At 36.5% G+C, this 22,936-nt stretch overlaps 1 protein-coding gene across 8 annotated transcripts in view; it reads right to left on the bottom strand.

The window, feature by feature from the left end:
• adgrl3.1 (adhesion G protein-coupled receptor L3.1) overlaps nucleotides 1-22,936 on the bottom strand; it is a 200,303-nt gene that overhangs the window by 40,363 nt on the left and 137,004 nt on the right. For all 8 annotated transcript variants that reach the window (XM_037532789.1, XM_037532791.1, XM_037532792.1 and 5 more), the window contains exon 11: nucleotides 13,639-13,822. In XM_037532789.1, coding sequence (XP_037388686.1) covers nucleotides 13,639-13,822 — 184 coding nt within the window. The remainder of the gene's footprint in view (nucleotides 1-13,638; nucleotides 13,823-22,936) is intronic.

Raw genomic sequence — 22,936 nt, 5'->3', positions numbered from 1 at the left:
TTATATTGTGCCTGATCCTTCTGTGGTCATTCAGGCTCGATTGCAGTGACTGCTGAATAGCTTCTCTCTAATGGATTTACAGAGCATCCGTATTTCTAGCTAAGACTGCCCCTCCAAGTCGACTAATCAGTTGTATCTTTCTTGGTCAGCTAAGATCCTGTTAGTTGAATAACTGCACAACAAATCTTTGTTAAGTGATGAATGGACCAAATATGAACTGCAAAACTGCCTCTCATGTCACAATATAGGTTGTTAATCAAGTTTAAGCTTGATGATGTCAAAAAGGACATCTCTCCTATTGTCTCTTATACACAGTATATGCAGACTGGCACAGCTATCACCTGAAATACCAAACCTACTAGTAACACACTTGCAAGCACCTGATATACCATAGGAATTACTGTTTAAATAATGAAAATACCTCAAATTTCCATAAACAACCACAAACACATCATAAACATCCCACTGCTTCAACCCTCAACCATTTAGTACCACATAAACACACATAAGTTAACACCACAGTCTACAACTGCATTAAGTTTTCAACATTATTCGCTGGCTTTGTCAACCTACAGTTCATTCACAACAAACTTCCCCTTTTAAGTACTTAAGGTTATTTTGCCTTGTCTTTTAAAGCCATTGGATATAAGAAGTTTTGTAAAATAACATAACAGTGACATTTACAACTTCTTGAGATGGGAGTGGCTACTTGAGTTACGCATTGGCATCACATTTGGAATAGAACATCTTATAGGCGTGATGGTTAGGTGTCCATTTATTTAGGCCATATAATGTATGGTACTATGGACAACACCAACAATAACTGGCCTGAAAGCATGGTTAAATGGGTTAAAGGGGATTTCAACACATTTTCAGAATGGATCACTGGGTTAGATATCACTGTAGTGCACTTAGCTACAATTTAACTTACAGGGTTGGGAGGGTAACTAAATTAAATGTACTCCTCATCAGATTACTGATTAATTGCTCAGAAAAGTAATCTATAACCTTATACAAGGGATTACTGTAACAAATTATAATGTAATCTAATTGCTTTACTGTTACTTTTGCATTACTTATTAAGTAATTTCATTAAATGAAGCTGAGAAAAATAACTTCCAACAAGACAGCTTTAACAAACATAGCACAAGGCAAACAGCAAAATGAAAGATTACAGGTGACTGAATTGTCTGTGCTTTATACCAATGTTGAATGGTTGGTCTGGTGGACATCATCTTCGAGACCCCTAACCAGAAATAATTACAAACAGAGGTCCTTCTAAAAATTCATTTGATCATTTGTACTTTATCTGTTAAATGGCTTGAACTGGCTTACATGGTTTTAGGCCGTGTTTAGACTTTGTGATATAATTTAAAATCTAACTCCTTTAGCTCTCAGCACAGAAAGTCAACATGTTATCCAATATTATATATGCATTTCTTTCACATGAAATCTACATATTTAAAGGCCTGATTGTTTCAGTTATCAATAAGATCAATTTACACACCCTCATTATTCTTAACCTACTGATGAAAGAAATCAAACTAACTTTACCACTCACAGGGCTCTTTACAGTGCATCAGTCCTCTATTCCACAATATTTTTCTTATCTAAGCTTAAAGTTGCCTCACTTCAGGACATTAAAGCACAGTAAAACTTCTTTCAAAAGACAAGAATAAAACAGTTTGCTCCCAGATCAGTTTGCTGCTGTAGTGTCTGGATATATGGAAAATCATAAATGCCTGATTCAAATTCAGTAAAATGCTGCAAATCTTAGTTCTGACAATAAAATGTATATATGTTATATATATTTAATTATATATAATATATATAGTTAATGTATATATATATATATATATATATATATATATATATATATATATATATAAATTTATGTAGGTTATATAGGTATATATGTATGAATCACAAATGATAAATTGCTGCTTGCATTCTTCTTTAGATTTCTCTTCTGGTAAGCCCTGCCTGATCCCTTCCTTAAATTCTACCAGATCTATAAGCTCTCAAATCTACAAGATACATGAGTTTGCATGTATGTGGTTTGAATGTAATCCTGCTGGCAAACAACTTGTTTTTTGCACCAGTAATCTGATTAGTGTCCTTTTTGCTGTAACTATAACAGAATATAATTATCTTTTTTGCATTAAATACATAATGCTGTTACATGTATTCTTTTACTTCCCAACGCTGATTATTTACTAGCTATTTTCTGGAAGCTGGGGGTCCTCAAACAGTTTTAAGAAGACAATTAGATCTTTTGGTTCAGGTAAGGACAGGATTACTTTTAACTATCTAAATGCATGAAATGTTATGGATTTCCACTAAGACGGTAATACTGGACTGGTGAAACTATCATTCTAATGAACAAGATATACAAGAAGAGTTCCGAGGCATGGTGGGGAAATCAGCTTGTCTACGGGCACGCACACACCCCCTAACACACACACATACCCCCATGCAGGCTCATACGGTGCCTAAAGGAATGAACTCACACACCCCTAGGGTTATGATCAGAGGAATAGTGTGTGTATGTGGTGTGTGTGTGTGTGTGTGTGTGTGTGTGTGTGTGTGTGAGAGAGAGAGAGAGAGAGAGAGAGAGAGAGAGAGAGAGAGAGAGAGACAGCAATCCGTGAGGAACAGAGCAGCCCGGTTATATAAAAAACACTTCCAGCTCTGCAACACAGACACACTGCCTTCAAAGCAGACACATACACACACACACACACACACACACACACACACACACACACACACACACACACACACACACACACACACACACACACTCACACACAAACACAGACAAAGGCAGCAGGCCTGCTCATGCTGTGCCTAACCTAATTAGCTGGATATAGTCTTTACAAACACTCTGCACATGGAGAATAACACAAACCAAGCCTCTCTCTCTCTCACTCTCTCTCACACACACACACACACACACACACACACACAGATGAGATTAATGTATGAGCCCCCTTTATTACAAAACTTAAAAGTTGTTTTGATCTCACTGCTGTGACTACGCTCTTATCCCCTTTAAAAGAGATTATATTTATATTTAGAGCTTATCTTTGTCATATAAGTAAGACAATATCTGTGTTCAGTCATGAAAAAAAGGACCATTTCCAACATTTTTCCATTGCAAACTCACATCTTTCTTTTTTTCATCTACAGATTCATTTACTGGAAGCAGCTTGAAGCGACGACATGAGAGTTGCAGAAAGAGAGAGAGCGAGAGAGAGAGAGAGAGAGACAGAGAGAGAGAGAAAGAGAGAGAGAGGGACAGAGAAAGAGGAAGGAAGTAGCAGCAGTTCATTTGCATAAATGGATAAGGGGAAGAGATTTGGACTGCAAGATTAAGATTAGCTTTCGGGTAAGATTTGAGATTTAAGATCTAAAACCAAGAACAAAAATTCATCCTTTTATCCCCCCCCCCCCCCCCCCCCCACACACACACACACTGCCCCTCCTTACCAGAGGGCTTATATATGCAAAAATAAAAAACAGATTTCGGATAGATTAGAAACAACTGTCTAAGAAGATGGATTCCTGGCTACAATAAGCCTTAAAAGACTTTCTTCTGCCAGTTTGCATCACAAAACCATTAATTACATACATTGCAGTACCATTTATTACATCACAATTACATTACCAGAGCTCACCAGCAACTTTGAGTTTAATGTACCTTATAGTTGTGCTACAACATGGATCATTCCTACGAATTGTCAGAGTTCAAAGTCAGAGTTCAAAACCCATTTCAGAAATTTTACTGACCTGGAATTTTCCTTATCTCAATTCTGCGTTTTTTTGTTTGTTTTTTTAACATTGCATTATCACTACCAAAATCATAAAAATGTTGGTTAATTTCAAGCAGAATTTAGCTGTACACACAAAAACATAAAATGTTAATTAAAATACCAAAAACATTTCATTAATTGCAGAAAATATGTATTGTTTCACAGGTGACAATTCTAATTCTAAGAACAATGGATTCTAACTGCTCACCATGTGGCCATGAGGGACAGGGATGCAGTCTCACTTTCCTTTAAGTGAACCGCTAGCTGTTACGTTCTCATAAATGAAATCATTTGCATATAGTACTGTCCTGCAACAGGTGTCAAACACAAGCAGGAAGCAGTGTCTACCTACACTACAAACAATGCTGTAATACACTTTCATAACAACCACCATAAACAATTTTAGGAAAGCTTAAATAAACTACTTGCTCAGAGTTTTGGCTGGAAGAAAAGGCACTTTGAGGCAAAGGAATATGACTAGCTGGTATATACATATTGCTAACTCTGGCACTTCTGACAACACTTAAACTAAATTAGACCCCCTAACTCAAATTGAACTGAAGAAAATGGCAAATAAAAGTCATTTTGAAAATCTCTCAAGAGGAAAGGCCAACATCATTCTTTCTCTGTCAATTCATTGTAAAAAGATCACAAAAGCTACAGAAAACAGTTAAAAGAAAATGATAAAATTGAATAGACCGGTGCTTTAATGATACTTTCAACTGTATTCAAGTGAATTAGCACTACACTTACTCAATTATGGATTTTCATATGTGGAATGCCAGTGATGCATATAATTAACGGTGCCCAAGGTTTTTACGGTGAGGGACCTGAATTGATGCTATTTGTGCTAATAACCGAACTGCCAGTGAACAACCCTCAAGGCTGAATGATTAAAGGAGACGTTTCTATACCAAAAAAGTGGTGAACTTCATGAAGAAGAAAGAAAAGAAAGAAGTGGAGGAGGGAGCAGGGCCTGGAGTGCTATCCCTCCGAGAGCCGTTTCCTTTAACGAGATGCATGTGGACTGGCCTTGAGTTGCAGAATGGCGGCTAAATTGTTTGCCAGGAACGATAAATTTCCTCTTGTGCACTGCGGAAGCATTGGAGAAGAAGGGAGCCTCCTTGAACCCCCGACCCCTCTCCTTCTCCTCCGTTCTCTCGCTCCTTTGCACTCCTTTTCTACTTTCATCCTCTTTGTATTAACAGAACCAATCAAAAGGTTGGATAATAATGCCTTATTTTTGCCATTTTCTGTATTTTAGAATGTTGATCAAATAGATTACATTGTATTACTTTTCGGAACTCATTACTGTTTCCAGAATAAGTGAAATATCATGCCATTACAGTACATGCAATACAAACGATAAAATGACAGGCAATTTCATAGTGTATGTAGTCACCAATAAAAAAAAAAATCAAAAATCAAAACTGTTTAAAAACAACAATCTGTTCAATTTTCAGCATAAACCAATGAGCCAAAACATTATGCCTACTATGCTGTTGGACTTACAGCTCTGACCTGCCAAGGAATGGACTCTACAAGACCTCTGAAGGTGCCTGCAGTATCTGCCACCAGGATTTGAGCAACAGATCCTTTTTGACCCGTAAATTGCAAGGTGGAGCCATCACGGATCATACTTGGTGTTCTGGGGAGATCAGGGGAATTTTGAGGCCAGGATAATACCTTAAACTGTTTAGGAACTACCATGTTCCTAAAACCAATCCAACATGGTAGGGTGCATTATCCTGCTGACAGCGGCCAGTGCCATTCGGGGAATACCATTGACATGAAGGGCTGTACTTTTTCTTGATGTTTAGGCAGGTGTTATGTCATAAAAGAAGAGACGACCATATTAATGCTTGGACCCGGCAAAACATTGCCTCTTCACCGGCTTGTCTTCTTCCCACAGTACATCCTTCCACACAGCCATCAATTCCCCAGGTAACAACGCACACATACCCAGCAGTTCACAAGATGTACAACAAAACAGACTAATCAGATCATGCAACCTTCTTCCATTGCTCCAAAGTCCAGTTCTGCCCAATGTCAGCACTTTCAATGTTGTGACACTCCCATAACCATTCTGTTAGTTAAGACTAGACAGGATAGCCTTTGTTGCCCTTGCACATCAGTGAGCCTTGGGTGCCCAACACCATGTAGCCGGTTCATGGCTTGTCCCTCCTTGAATAACTGTGGATGGGGACTCATCACTGCGGACAAGAAACAGCTGCCAAGCCTTGCCGTTTTAAGATTAAGATTAAGTGACCCTTATTAGTCCCACAATGGGGAAATTTCACCTCTGCATTTAACCCATCCGTGAAGTGAAACACCACATACACTCTAGTGAGCACACACACACTAGGGGGCCGTGAGCACACTTGCCCAGAGCAGAAGGCAGCCCAATCCGCAGCACCCAGGGAGCAGTTGGGGGTTAGGTGTCTTGCTCAAGGACACCTCAGCCATGTGCTGTCAGCTCTGGGGATTAAACTGGCAACCTTCCGGTCACAAGGCTGGTTCCCTAACCTCCAGCCCACGACTGCCCCCATTTAGAGATGCTCCAAGCCAGTCGTCTGGCCATACTGATATGGTTTTTGTAAAAGTTGCTCAGGTTGCTTTATGCCTGTTTATTTCTCTCACATCCAACCCATCAACTACAAGAACCAAGAGCTTGCTTACCATCAAATATATTCCAGACCTTGACAAGTGCTATTATTAGGAGATCTGTAAGTGGTCAAAATGTTTGCCTCATCAGTGTGCCTGTTTATTATCAAGAAATAAAACTGAATCTGGGCTGTAAAACTAAGTAATGCGTCTTACTGTGCTTTATTTAGAGATTTGTCAATTTAATTAAATTGTCTTGAAACTTACCATGATGATGCACAAATACACCTAGGGCTCTGTAATTAGTACCTCACTCTGACCTGTCCAACTGTAGGACTGTAAAAAAGTGTTACTACATAAAATTTTTAGATTAAAAATATTTTCTGATGATGAAAATTACACGTTTGGTCAGGCATGTCTTATCATTTCACTGGTGTTTTATGTGTCTGATATTCTTCTCTCTGCCCATTTCTCGGTTTAGCGTGCTGTGTTTTAAAAGCTCCTTCTTCATTGTCAATCTTCTCAGCAGACTTGTCCTTGCTGTCTTTTCCTGTTATGCTCCTCGTGTTCGTTTATCATGCCCTCCACTCTCTCAGTCTCTCTCTCTCTCTCTCTCTCTCTCTCTCTCTCACACACACACTCAATGTCCATCCCAATTTGGTCTCTCATGTTCTCAATGTGTGGCCTTTCCTACATCTTCCATTTATTTTCTTTCCCTTTTCCGCCTCTAACATGAAAAACCTAAATGTACACAAATGTAACCTTACCTTAAATGTTTGGGGTCTAAAGTTTGCACTGGGGTGATGAGGCTAATTTAGCAAACAAATACTGGAAGCTTAGACCACAAAATATGTCTAAAGTATTTGTAAATAAACTTAGTGTAATTTCTGTAATTTCTGACACTACATGATATAGTGTTATCTACAAAGACAAATTTCAATCTTCAATCAAATAAGTTCAATCTTCAGGATGGCTGCTATAATTTTTAGAATTTCTGTGTCAGGAACTATACACAAATTTATTTGACTGCACCGAATTTTTTTATTTATTTATTTTTTTTAACAGTTAGATCTTCTTGGATGGTTTACTATGATTCTTTAGACCATAGCAGAGAGTTTACATTGAAAAACACAGCCTCTGAGTACAATAAAAATAAAAAAAATATTTGTGCGACTTTTACTAGCAGGCACATATATAATCAACATTATTAAAAAAAAATTGGTGTCTTTTGGCAAGTATTAATCAAAATTGCTTAACCTTCAGAAATTGTTCTTTTCCCACCTCAAGCTATCAAGTCATAAACTAATTGAGCTATAAAATGCACAATTTGTCATGCATTAGTAATTTTGACTAATGACTCTTGTTACCACCTTGATGTTTCTGGTCACATAACCTAGTAAATTAGATGTTTCAAGACTAGCTTTAGGGATTAAACCTGTGTAACAGAGTCCATGCAACACAATTGTACTCAGATCATATTTCCCATTAAGCTGATATAAATGCATAGAAACATAGAAAGTATACAACATATAGCAGAAGGTAAAGCTGAAAAATATGTATCAATACTTTAATCAAAATGTTTTCTTTAAAATATTTGCTTCAACCCATTTTCATTTAAACATAATGGAAGGTTAAAAAGGGTAAAATGGTTGCAAATTTAGACGAAAATAAGCAGCATTTCTGGGTGGTTATCTTGACAGGCCGCACATGTTGCATGCTAACTACTGATAACACTATACAGTAATCTATACTATATAGAAATCTACAAAATACACAAAATATACTTTTTCTAATAATAATTTGGGTAATAGGATTAAATGATCCAGCTTTACCCATGCAGCCAAATTAATGGTTTGTGTAAAGTGAAAAAAATGGTATGAAAATGCTGACTTGTCTTATCGTCATTTTGCAGAATAATTCCTGTATGTCATAATAAATGTAATGTTCCTTTTTTTTTACAAGGGAGGGGGAACAGGTTTTGGTAACAGGGTTGCACATAAAATGTGGGACACAGATTAAAATGACTATTTTGTTAAATCAATTATTATGGCTAAATAATTCTTTTAGCATTAAGATAATTGGTCATAACCCAAATAACACTGTGTTTATGGTGTTACTATAAAATTTTATTAATACATTCCTACAGCAGTTCAGTGACAGTGAGCCCAAAATCACCATACTAAAGGTAAATGCAGACATTTGATATGTTTTGGTGATGATTTAATGGCCAATCAGATCCCTTCACCTTTCAAAGAAATAGACATAGTCTATAGAAATAGTCGCTTTACTGCTTTCAAAAAGGTAATAGGACATAATTTGAACTCTATTCATGGAAAGCGCCAACAGCTTAGTTCTGTTCGTCACAGTTCAGTATACTAAAATCTCGGTTGTCGGAACAAAACCTTGTATCTCCAAAATGGTAACTTAAAGTAGGTTTCTTCTCTTAACTTTCAATGTAAATCAATGGAACCAGACGTTTTTGCCAATTTTTGCCATTTGGGCAACATGCATTTTCAAATTATGTCATAAACTGAAAACAACAAAAATGGAGATACGAGGTTTTCTTCTGACAGCAGCTCAATTTTAGGGGGGGATTAATACTGAATTCTGAGCAAGTAAATGTATGTTTTTAGGTGCAGGAGTTAGCTAAAATAGTTTAATGATGTTAGCAGCCTTCTAAAGTGACAACAGGATTTTATGGTATTTATATTCTACATCCACCTAAAAATCTGTCAAATTTCACGAAATGCCACAGTACGTGAAAAGGATGCATACATTACTTGCCTAGTCTTTTTATTTTGCAAATTTTAGCTGGTGAGCTGATAATAAATATGATAAATTTACCAAACTATGCTGCAAATTTTACTCCTTTAAATCTGTACAAGTAGAGTATAAATGAGCTTGAGCTTGACATTTATCTGTTACAGGAAACTAAAGCTGTGCTTGCTGGTGTCACTCATTTCTAACCACCTCCAATCAGCCTGTAACTGTTAAATCTGAAATTAGTTCTTTCACTATTATATTTTGCAATTTTATTTGTTAAGATATTTAATTACTATATTTATAAGCTCTTTTACTTACTTTTTGTTTGTTTTACACACATTACATGCTATTTTATCTCTATTTTTCATTGGAGCTTGATTACTGTTACTTTGCTTATTTAGATTTTAATTTGCCTCAGTTTGATTCAATTTCATTTTTAACTTTTTCTCTCTGTTTAGCTTGCTCGGGTACACTGTAAATGAGAGTCAACCTCAATATACTAAATAAAGATCAACTGATTAATTGCTACAGGGCAGATGTGCTGTGGCATCCATCATTAGGCTTGTAGCTTCAGTACAAAATAAAGATGGAAACTTTAGACATCCAACTTGTCTTGGCTGACTGACTACATTTGGGAGAAAACTGCATAAAAATTAGGTTCACTGTTAGATTAGACTAAATTAGATTCCACAGTTTACTTAAATTATTCAATCTGTGAGAGGTAAACAAAGTCATTCAGACTGGTTTGACTGGAAATGATGCAATGCAAATAATCTTAGACTTAGATTCATTTGGTGGTGATAGCAACCAGGGGTCCCAATATCTACAGCACGAATATAGTCATTTTATTTGCAATTTGAAATGAATAGTGAATGTACAATTTCCAAGTTTTTAAATGCAATGTTGATGGTAAAATCTAAAAAAAATACTTTTTGTGAATACAATTTTTTTCTTACAGCCCCTTTCACATACCTGTCTGTCATGAATTAATTTTAAAACATAAAAATATATCAACACACAATGTCTCAGGCATCATGCAGTGTAAAAACTTACAGTAAGGGTGCTGTTAGAGGCATTGAAGTCTTCAGACGTCTATGATTTGACAACATCAAACTGCTCTAAATGATTATTTTTAATTTAAAGATGCAGTTATGCAAAAATGTATGGATTTCCCCTTTAAATGTCTTTGTGAGTAATTTTTCTCCTCATCGTTCTTCTGTAGTCCTGATGTGCCATTTCACACTCTGAGCTGAGTTGAGCATCAGACTCTATTGCGGAGTTGCGTTTTCCTCCAGGTCCATTGAGCTGCAGAAGCTTGAAAGAAACTATCCCTAACACCTGTGGACCTGCAGCCACTTTACTGACTGCTGTAAATGCACAATTCTTTTGCTGTCAACACACTAATGGATTTATGGGTCAGAATGTTAGGCACCCAGTGTTTACGGCTGCAATGTGAGAATGGTGAAATATAAAACATCCTGTTTGTGTGTTTGTGTGCCAAAGTTGTCCTCTATTTAGAAGGCTACAGCTTCTTTATGTCGGTTGGCCTACATGTCAGTGCTGGAGAACTTGCTGTACGAAAGTGTATATGCTGCTCTGATGTGTGAATATTTTGGATAGTTTTGATCTGTTACAGATGGGACACATACAGCAGAGGCTCAGATCCTGTAGAGCGTGTCTTATCCAACATGTGCTTTGCATCATGATACGTGTGTGTGCGCAATTCCAATGTATATTGAATCTGACTTGCCTTATATAGCTTGCCATACTACAGATGACTGCGTTCAATATGTTTAAACACATGCCTGTGTGTTTTATGTGTATACGAGTGTAGGTGGTGCATAGAAATATGTACTTGTGTGGTTATGTGTGTGTGTGTTTATATACATATATATATATATATATATATATATATATATATATATATATATATATATATATATATATAACCCCAATTCCAATGAAGTTGGGATGTTGTGTAAAACATAAATAAAAACAGAATACAATGATTAGCAAATCCTTTTCAACCTATATTCAATTGAATACACTACAAAAACAAGATATTTAATGTTCAAATGGACAAACTTTATTGTTTTTGCAAATATTCACTCATTTTGAACTTGATGCCGGCAACACGTTCCAAAGAAGTTGGGACAGGGGTGTGTTTACCACTGTGTTACATCACCTTTCCTTTTAAAAACACTCAAAAAGCAGTTGGGAACTGAGGACACTAATTGTTGAAGCTTTGTAGGTGGAATTCTTTCCCATTCTTTCCTGATGTACAACTTCAGTTGCTCAACAGTCCGGGGTCTCCGTTGTCATGTTTTGCGCTTCATAATGCGCCACACATTTTCAATGGGAGACAGGTCTGGACTGCAGGCAGGCCAGTCTAGTACCTGCACTCTTTTACCTCAAAGCCACGCTGTTGTAACAGGTGCAGAATGTGGCTTGGCATTGTCTTGCTGAAATAAGTAGGGACGTCCCTGAAAAAGACGTTGCTTGGATGGCAGCATATGTTGCTCCAAAACCTGTATGTACCTTTCAGCATTAATGGTCCCTTCACAGATGTGCAAGTTACCCATGCCATGGGCACTAACACACCCCCACACCATCAGAGATGCTGGCTTTTGAACTTCCGGACAGTCCTTTTCCTCTTTGGCCCGGAGGACACAACGTCCATGATTTCCAAAAACAATTGGCCACAGGACAATTTTCCACTTTGCATCAGTCCATCTCAGATGAGCTCGGGCCCAGAGAAGCCGGCAGCGTTTCTGGGTGTTGTTGATATATGGCTTTCGCTTTGCATGGCAGAGTTTTAACTTGCACTTGTAGACTTTTGTTGTCCCTGTGCCAACTTCTTTGGAACGTGTTGCAGGCCTCAAATTTAAAATGAGTAAATATTTGCAAAAAACAATAAATATCTTGTCTTTGTAGTGTATTCAATTGAATATAGGTTGAAAAGCAAATGATCATATTCTGTTTTTATTTGTTTTACACTACGTCCCAACATCATTGGAACTGGGGTTATATGTATACATATATATATATATATATATATATATATATATATATATATATTATGTATATATAAATTTGCTATGTTAAAGGAGGCAATGGAATTTAACAAAACCTGCTATGTTCCATTACCAAAAAAAAAAACATTTTTTGCATGCTTTTTACATTCATTTGCATTCTAATGTTATGCTATATGGTGATTTTACAAGCAAACACACACACTTAACATGCCTAGGTGTGTGTGTGTGTATATATATATATATATATATATATATATATATATATATATGTGTGTGTGTGTGTGTCTGTGTGTGTGTGTATGATTAGGGTCATATTAATAAAGGTTCTCAAATAGAATGTTGACAATGTCTGTTGCGCCAGGCCTCTAACAAAGTATCTGCCAAAAAACTTTGAAATGTTAAAAAAAATCCTTAAATAAAGGCATAGCATAAGCCCATCCCCCTCCACAACCACTTTACTCTGACTGGATTTACCCAGATGCCTGGGTCCGAGCACTACTACGGGTAGGCTTAGAAACTTATTACATAGAGTTAGATGTACAGATCATTCAACCTTCTACAATTACAGATTGTTATCCATCTGTTTCTCTGCATGATTTGTTAGCCACTTTTTACCCTGTCTTTTAATGATCAGGACCCCCACAGGATAATATCATGATCTGCTTAAACCATATGCATTAACTGAGATAGCAATAAGCGAAATATCTACAAAATCATCATTCATAGAGTACTTACTACTCTGAGACGTCTGTTTTTTTTTCAAAGTTTCAAGTTTTTAAAAATGTATATTCATTACAGATTCATCATTAGTTTAATTTTTTTATTAAAAAGAAATCTATTTTTAAAAATGCTGTCACGTTTTCATTTAATTTCCGAATTAAATTCCGAGTTTTAGTCCATAGACAGAGCCTTATTTTAGACATGTCCCTGAATTTTAGAGAAGGAAGTGAGACTTCATCCCTGTGGTGAGCAATTACATCCCATTATTTTGAGGTAAATATGTCCTAAAGTCTAAAAGTATTAAAAAAGTATAAGCAAACTTTTTGTGCCTTAAAAAACTGTTATGATTTTATGTGAGTACAACTGTTGAAAGCTGTGTTTGTTAGTCATGTACTGGTGTGTTTTTGTGCACAAAATGGACTCAAACTGTTGCTCCTGAAACATTTTTAGTGTTTGTTTTTAGTGTTATGATTTTTTTGGAAGTGACCAAATTAAATGTTCAGTTATTCATCTGAATTAAATAAACATAAGGTGCAGGGTCATTTAATGTAAAAAGATTTTAGTCAAAAATATGTTTTCAGTTCTGACTTTCAATTCTGACTTTTCAATTTGGTAGAATGATTTATATATCAAATACAGTGGGAAGGGAGTACATCTATGACCCCACATACTGGCATAAGAATGTGTGTGCACAGACGTACGGATGTTTTTGGCGCTCTCCTGTATGGTGTCAGTCTTCAGCAGGTTGTCGGCCAGCATGAATGCTCCAGTCTCCACTGTGTCCAGAAGCATGGTGGCACAGCGCAGCTGCTCACTGACCGCCAGAGCTTTCCACGCAGCCTGAGAACGCCATTCCAGCAGGTTATTCACTGTCTCCACCATAGCCTAAGGAGAGAGAGACAGAGAGAGAAAGAGATTATAATTTATTATAATTTATCATTAATGCTTAGTTCAGACACCAATGCGTTACATTTCTTTTCACCACATTTGTAACATAACTGTGACCTCCTGTTGCTAAGTAACAAAACTCACTTTACTCTAAGCTGCTGGAACGATTTTTTCTGGTAGAATTGTTCTTTTGAATTGTCTCTTCGACCTTGTCGAAAGGTCCTACTGTGACGCATATTTACACACATAAAACTGTAGGCAGGTTTTTGACAACCTAAAATCCTGTATCAGAAAATCCTGTATCAGAAAATGCTACGATCAGTAAAACTTCAGATGGGATATTGTAACACCTTATCAGAAAATGCTACCAGCATTAAAACAATGAGTAAGATATTTTGACACATCACCTTACCAGGGGTCAGTAATATGAAGACAAGTCTATTCTTGAGGTAAGGCTGAATTAACTAGAATGAAAATGAAACCAAATTGAATGATGCAGAAAATTGAGATTCCATGCTTTTAGAACTAGCATTTATGTAAACATTTTTTCATGATTATATTTTTTTAAATATTCATTCTTACACTCCCAGGACCACCTGAGTAAAAGTCAGTTTCAAGAACCTGCTACTTGTGGAACTTAAAGAACTCAGCTCAATCTAAATATCATTGCTCCCCACAGAAAAGCAAGTGTTGCCAAAATCGTAACTTTTGAATGTAAGTTAATGTAAAGAGCAATTTTGGAAAATCTCTGTTGGTCCATTCATCATGAAATGTTAATGCAATGTAAAGTGTGATGGCTAAATTCAAAGGATGTAGAAAAATAAAAATCATCATTGGATCATGAAAATATGGAATGTGTAAAACAACAAGAGCCTCAAAGCACCCGGAAGACTGTTTTTTTTTGGGTCTTTTTTTTTTCGTATCAACTGAAAGACGAGTTTATAATTCAAGGTACAGTACTGCTTTGTTAGTTGGATTTAAGAAGATGTTCAGTACAAGGTCTTTGATCTCAGGTCAGGAATGCATGAATGGAAGAGTCTGCCTGTCAAGGCCAGGGATATGATTAAACCTGTTAGATTTAGTGTAAAAATAAAGATGTGGTTGTTAAACAAATAATTTATTAATAATAAATAAATCATGTAATTGATTTTTATATTCTTCAATACTTGGGTATCTGCAAAATGTAAAGGTGGCTGCTTGTTGGTTACATAATCGGCAGCGACTGTGCTGTTCACATATTTTAAGGACCATGATGGAAACAAGTCTTGGACTTTATTGTGTAATCCTTGATAAACAAGCAGAAACGTAATTATTGGTTTTATTGTAAAAATAAACTAAACCAAATTAAACTAAACTTTGACTTTCCACAGATAATGGCTGGGTAGGGGCAGTGGCAAATCAGGAATAGATAGAATAGAACTACACCTTCAATTTGAGCCAGAAATGTCACAATTAAATCAAAACATGAGTGAAAACAATGCTTAAACTATAGTGCCAATTTTTTTCTAGCAGGTTTACAGTGACTCAGTATTGAGCTCTTTAGAGCAATCACTGTTTTCCATTTTAAACTATCTATAGATTAGGCTTCAGTTCTTATTCACAGTCAGTGACATATCTAGGACTCCCAGATACCACAGGGATCACAGGGAATACCACAGGGAAAAACTAAAATTGGCCAATTTTCAGCTGGATGTTTAAATACAAGCATGATTCTACCAAAAAAAATGAACTAAAAAATTACACACTTGATTGATATGTATCAATGCTTGTTTAAACAAATTGATAAATATATTGAGAAAAAAAATTACGGAATCATTTCCTAAAGAATCAAAGAATCAAACTGAATCACCATGATGTCAGATATTTAGACCCACAATAACCAAAGACACACTCAGAGACTGAAACACACACAGGCACCTGAGTGAGGGGACGCTGTCACCAATCTGACACGTGAACTTCTACAATGAGGACAGATTTCCCATAATGCCTGGCTTCCCTATAAAGCATTTCCCTGCTTCTCCCACTGCGACCGCTTGCCTGGGCATTAATATCTCTCTCTCTTGCTCTCTTCTCCACCCTCACCACACATACATCTTGACAGCAATGTCTATCTCTATGGTCAAATATAAATCTGTCAGAGCGAAGAAGATGCAACAGTGTGAAAATGAAAGCAGGTGCCATCACATATACACACACACACTCGCAAAACTCCAAAGAGAAAGAGATTTACGTCTATTTTCAAAGAGATAGGATTTACGTCTATTTCGGACCTAAATACAGCCAATCCTGTGTGTAATATACCTGAAACTAATAAATGTGCATTTATGAAAATATGTGATATCAAGACAGTTTTTAAATAGCAGAGTCTATAATACTGTAGGAATATTAAAATCCCAACCTTGATATGCAAATGAATGTTAAACACTTTTAGGCCCTCCAGGTTATTAAAGTGTTCCTATTACGATGAGTATCACGCTGCTTTTTTATTTAAAGGAAATGAAGTAGTACTTGTGTAGCTAACCCCAACACACACACACACACACACACACACACACACACACACACACACACACACACAAACTATATATCTATTTATATACACACAGCGATGAGCAAAAATATCATAACCACCTGCCTAATATACTGTTGTGTCGACAAAACAGCTCCGACCTCCCCAGGCAGGGACTCATAGACTACAAGACCCTTGAAGGTGCCCTCTAGTATCTGAGACCAAGATGTTAGGAGCCAAACCTTTCATTCTTGTAAGTTGTGAGGTGGAGCTGTAGCGGATTACAAGCCAGAACAACACCTTGTAAACCTTGAACACCTTTAAACCATTCCCGAACAATGTGCGCAGTGTGGCAGGGTGCATCCTGCTGAATATGGCCACTGCGCTCAGGAAACTGCAATGAAGGGACGTACCTGGTCCACAACAAAGTTTAACCCCTTCATTTGTCAGGGCCCACCTTCGGGCCCAAAGTTTTATTAAAAACTTCTATGACCTAAGAATAGCTCAGCCAGTTTGTACTGAAGTCCCTGTAGTTACTGAATAATAAGCCTTAGTATGTACCATGTAAAAGAAAATGGAATTCATCATATTAGGCCTTCTTCCATTGCTCCAAGGTCTAGCTCAGTTGGTGACCATTGTATATTCTTTTGACAGTGGACACTGGTTAGGATGGACATTCTGGCTTCTTTTTGGCTAACTCCATATACACTGTTTACTGTGTGTTGTGATTCATTCCTCTTGGAACCCTCATTAAAAACGTCTGTGACAGTAGCCACTATGTAAGACCAGACTGGAACGCCTTTGCAGATTGGTGAGTCTTGTGTGCAAAACATATTCCGGACAAACGGCACCAGAGTTTGTAGCGTTTCGTTAGAAGGCAGGTGTATCAGTTAGTATGTACATAATTTGGAAAACCTGTTGTTTTATGCATGTTTCTTAAGAAACAATATGGTTTGGATGGAAGCAAAGATAATGCAAGCAAAGAGCTTCTGAAGCTGCAGGAGAACTGGGTGATCATATTTCAGGATGTTTCAAGAAGAACATTTATTCTAAAGAGATCCACAGCTCAGAACGTTTGAAGGAGTTTCTTATCCCTAAACAGCTATCAGAGAGAGCAAGTAGTAATGTTAACCTTAATGTCATTAATATGCTTGTTGCTGTTAAAGTATTTCCATTAGAGGTGGGGAACTCTGCGCTGGACCCTTGCAGAACTTGGCAAATGCCTTGTTCAAACACACCTGACTCAACTCAGCAGCTAATTGCCAGGGTTAATTGGTATGTCTGAACAGGAAAATCACAAAACTCTGCAGCAATTCATGCCTCCAGGACCAGGGTTTCCAACCTCTGATCTAAAGCCACCGGAAATTACCCTTGTGTAGCAACAGTTGGAAACTGGCAGAAATTCTATTCAAAGTCACAAGAGATTGTAGCATACAACTCAGTGTTGCCAAAATACCCAAATTTAGAGTGAGCTTAAAATGACATTTTTTAATATTGGGTGAAAAGTCATATTGTTAGTGCAGACTGTGTGTGGTTTTTCAGTTTTGGCCAGTCCCACCAGCTATGTCAAGTTAGCGCCCCAATCACACAGTGCTACCAAGCTGGGAATGTGAAAGCTAGCATGTGTTTCCTCTCAGACACGTAATTGCTAATCCACAGTGTCATTTTACAGCCCAACACACTAAAACAATTATTTGACAACAAACCTAGTAAGAGTTAACGACGTAACGTGTGGAGGGCAGCAATTCACCAATAGTGTCATACTTATATGAGCAAATCGCAAAAGAAAAACAAACATAGAAATCTAAACACAGAAGTATGGCAGCATTTTCTTAAAATGAAGGATTTATGAGGAAAGTGTGAAAATCCAACTTAGAAATGCAAGGACAAGCCAAACCACTCCCTGAGAATGCGCAGCTTGCACTGTAAGTGATTTGCCAGAATGACTTCATGTTACCCTTACAAACACCACTAACATTAATCACTAGAGTATAATTGGCTCGTCAGTTTCTGTTAAGTAGATGTATTTAGTTTACTAAAAACTATTAAGCAGCTCATGCTGTCACAGCACTACATACATTAGCCAGCTAACTACTTCCCACACAGGTTGTTTAGTAAATTAGAATGTTAGCCTGAACAAATACATATTTATTGTTATATCACTTATTTTAAGCTCTTGCTTAATACTTACTGAAGCTTTCAATTATGGGCAGATTTCAAAGTCAAAAAAAGGAGTGGATTACTGCTCCAACCGCACACAATGAACGAAAGATAACAATTTCTTGTTTTATTTTTTTTTATTTATAACAGTTTGTAATATGTTAACACTGGGATATTCAAATACTATTTGTTTTACATTGCCAAATTTGAACATCTAAAATGGTTTAAAATGCATATTACAAGACCAGGTAACTGCCTGCTGCTAGACTGGGAAAACCACAGAGAAAGTAGCTCAGGGAGTTCTGTGATGTGATGATACAAAAATGAACAGAAGCAATGCATGTCCAGAAAACTGTTCAGAAAACTCTCTCATCAAATCTCCTTTGCATAGGAAGGTCCAATTGGAACTTTTTGGTACTAAAACAATATCTAATTGTTCCCCATGAACATCAGTAGGAAACTTCTTTTCTGGTCGCTCAGTGGAAAAAAAAACTTTTAAATCTTTCCTTATTAGGAATGACTGTGTATAAACTTTTGACGTCCACTGAAAAAAACTTGAGAGTTGTCATATATGCATTGTTCTCTAAAGCTTTCAAGGACTTGAAGGAAACAGTCATTCAGAAATGTAGGTAAAGACAGAATAATTGGCTGAGTCATCCAAAAATGGATATATCACAATGCCAAGCAGATACTGCAGGGTATCCAGGACAGATGCCTTTTTGTACTTTATGGAAAAGATGGAAACATTTTATAACAATAGAACTTCGACATGAGAAGGGGGCATCTAAAAAGCTTTAGTTGATGAACTAAGAAGTTCCACTGTAGTTCTACAAGGACAGGGGTTCCCAAACTTAATCATGCCGTGAACCACATATAGAGGTAGTTACTGCTATGACGCCCATCCAGTATATTACTCAATATGCTGTTCTTTAAATCATCAAGTGCAACAGCATATCATGATAAAAGATTAAAAAATGCACAAGCCTAAAGTGGTTCATTCTCAATTAGATTGTGGAAGAATAATAAAAGAGAAAAATAATAAAATAATGACAACAGTTCTTTTTATTCTGTTTTTAGCTGTAATCCATTCCATCCACATCCTCAGTTTGCACGTTAATAAATTTCATTACTGTTTTAGGACCTGTCTCGTTTAAATTTGTTCTGATACATGCTGTAAGCTAGATTTGTAGGTTAGCACAGTCCTACTTTATAATGACCTCTGGTGCTCCATGGGGAAATAATATCCAGTAACGCGTGAGTAATAGGAGTGTTCTATAGGTTTGTAGTTGCATGTGGCTTGCACCAAGCAGTAAACATATTTGTGACGCTTTGAGCACAACAACTACAGCCGCTTCTGTTGTCATGCACACTGTAGCAGTTATAAAAGAATGACAAGGGTTGTAACAATTATTCACCATTACAGAATTACAATGTAAACATAAAATAAATCACAGATTGTCTATTTACATTTTCAAAGTGATGTCCAGCCAACAGCAGAAGGTCATTTATAATTTCATACCTATGTGCTCAGATTGCAAAAGAAAAAAAAGTTGGAAAATATTTTCTTAAAATGAAAGACAAAGTAGTTGCATAAAACATATGCAAGTCTGACTGAGCTTTCCACGAGAGCACAATGTTACTATAACACGCAGAAAAAGAAAACATGCTGGTGTCCACTCTGAAGAAGCAGAACAGTGAGTAAACGTAAACATGACATTCTGACGAAGATCTGTCAGAATTAACTAATGTTTCTCTTACAAAAAGCGCTAAAGCTTATGCTGCATTACTAATATTATTCATTGGAATATTGTAAGCTGCATCAGTTTCTGCTCAGTTAGAAGCATTTAGCACACTACTTTACCAAACTACTGAACAATCGGCATACATTAGCTATCTAACTGTATAACTGGTTAATCAGCTTAAAATACAACTCGTTTAGGAAACAATGCCATGTATGTCACTCATCCTGGAAACCCATTCACACACAGCTTGTCTAAAGAACAAGCACATTAAAATATGTAACCTTTTAAAGTGATGCTGCAACTTGAAGAGCTATAACATTAATCTACACATTTATTATTGCATATTATAGCTATAGCTTAATTACTGTAGCTCTCAGGTATGGGTATTTGGTCCATAATGGCAGTTAAATTTTTAGAACCACAGTTTGTCAGAAAGTTGCCAAAAATGTTTACTGTTACACCTCTTAGCATATCTACAGGCCACATTCACAGGCCACTAATCGAAGATGATTAGTCATTTATTAGTTCACACAAATAATCTAATATCAAAAATATTTTTTTTGGAGCCCTACTGATAACATTAGAGTGCTCTGGAAGCAGCGCAGCAACACAGTACTTTAAGAGTCTGGTCTAAAATGTGGTTTATCTAACTGTGCTCTCAAGGGAAAAACAAAAAAAAAAACAAATGCACTCAGCTTTCTCGCAACCCACTCGTCTCCACATTGCGATCCATCAGTGCACTGTGACCCAAGGTTTGAAAACCACCGAAGAGCACTACTTAAGGCATTATTTCATTGCAGCAGCAAGAGTTTAATTTAAGTATGAGTATTGTTTACATTACTAGATGGTAGACAGTACTTGGGAGACTTTGGCTTTGTCCCCTTCAACTCATTACAATCTAACCCAGAGCGGTTATGACGTGCACATGTAAAATGAAAAATAGATTAGTAAAGTGGATCAGCCTGTGGAATTTCTGTATGTTTTTTCTGTGTGTTACTGTATTTTCTATCACTACATGAAGGAAGCACAGTGCTGCCTTTATTGTTGGATTCACTGTGATAATCGCTAAGCGTGCATGTGCACACACTAGGAACAGAATTCAGATTTAATCAGAATAAAAATACAAGGAAAATGAAGTATGAAGTATATTTCTGTTCATCTGTCTGCTTACTTAAAATAGTAATTGTCTTCTTAGATCACATTCCGTGACAGCAGCATTGAGAGACGACATTACAGAAGAGTAGGTTAAAGAGCAGAAATGGCTAACAGTCACCTAAAGCAATTATATTAGGAATAGGCCAAGATATAGCAATGATATGATGATCCCTAATTAGTGCGTGCTCTGCTTGAATGGACACAAAATGGCCTGTAGACTTAAAGCTTTAACTCCTAAAGAGAGCTGCATCTTTTTAATGTCTAATTCCCACTGTAATTAGGAATATTGATAACAAATCTAAAATATATAATACGTCACTGCTGTTAAAACCTCTTAACTATATTTTTCTTTTCCCCTTTTTACACCACAGTGCAGCTTTCTTTTGCACTGTGTGAATACTGTATAAGGATTGAACCAATTTTTCTTCTAACAACAATGTGCACTGCTGGTCAAGTTCAGAATCACTCTTCAAAATGTTGAAATCCATGTTTTCACTCACATAAAACATCCTATAATTTGGTTTCAAATATATGTATGTAATGATTCTAATATATGAGTACTGTGCAAATTCTATAAAGCTGTACATAAAAATTAAGGAATGTAAAATGTGTCCAGAATTAACTTGAGAAAGCTGAATAACATCAAAACTTAAGTTGTAACAACATATTATCCAGAATTTTAAGCTTGGAGATTAAATTTCATGGCAGATAATTTGACAAAACGTAATGTAAATTGGTTTATTATTTACAATTTATTCACTTCTTGTTCATAGAATTCTTAAAATACTGAATAAAAAATATAAAAATGCATTTTGGCAAATTGCCATTTATATCCAGACTGTGCAAGTTACTATATATAAAGTAAGAAAAAAAAATTACATGTGCTAAGTGAATCCAAACTTTTAAACAGTTTGGAATCTTTGCCAATGAAAATCTGTGGGCAGATCTTAAGCATACTGTGTGTGAAGACTATCCCAATAATATCACAGAATTAGAAGCATTCAGCAAGGCAATTTCCTTAAACAGGAACAGACTGACTCTTGGCTGGCAACAAAAAGCATTTGTAAGCTGTAAAATCTGCAAAAGTTGGGTGTATTGACTTAGTAATATCCAAATATTTGCACATTTGATCCCTAATTAGTAAGGTGATCAAATACAAAGTAAAATTTGAAGAAAAATGCTAGTTGTATTTATTCAACTAAAATCAAAATTGTATGTAATTTGGCCAGGGGTGCCCAAACCTTTTCACACAACTGTATATAACCCTACTATTCAATGGTAGCGTATGTTAAAGTTACATGGAAATGTGGACCATTACTATTCATTCATCAGGAAATGTTCCCATAGTCCAAAGGGCAGCTGCTGATGAAAAACAGAGCTAAGAGGTTTGAACTTTGACGGTCTATTAGATATTTTAGATTTGTTACCATGTTGGTCAGGTAAAGCAGTGAAGCAATTGAAATAAAACAAATCAAGGGTGGTCTGACCTTTGTGCGCTACTGTGGTAAAAATAAGGAGTTTCATCACATAATTAATTGCGCTCAT

This window comes from Pygocentrus nattereri, chromosome 22 (genome assembly GCF_015220715.1).
Source record: "Pygocentrus nattereri isolate fPygNat1 chromosome 22, fPygNat1.pri, whole genome shotgun sequence".
Lineage (NCBI taxonomy): Eukaryota > Metazoa > Chordata > Actinopteri > Characiformes > Serrasalmidae > Pygocentrus > Pygocentrus nattereri.
This window is presented reverse-complemented; position numbering and strand designations above follow the sequence as displayed.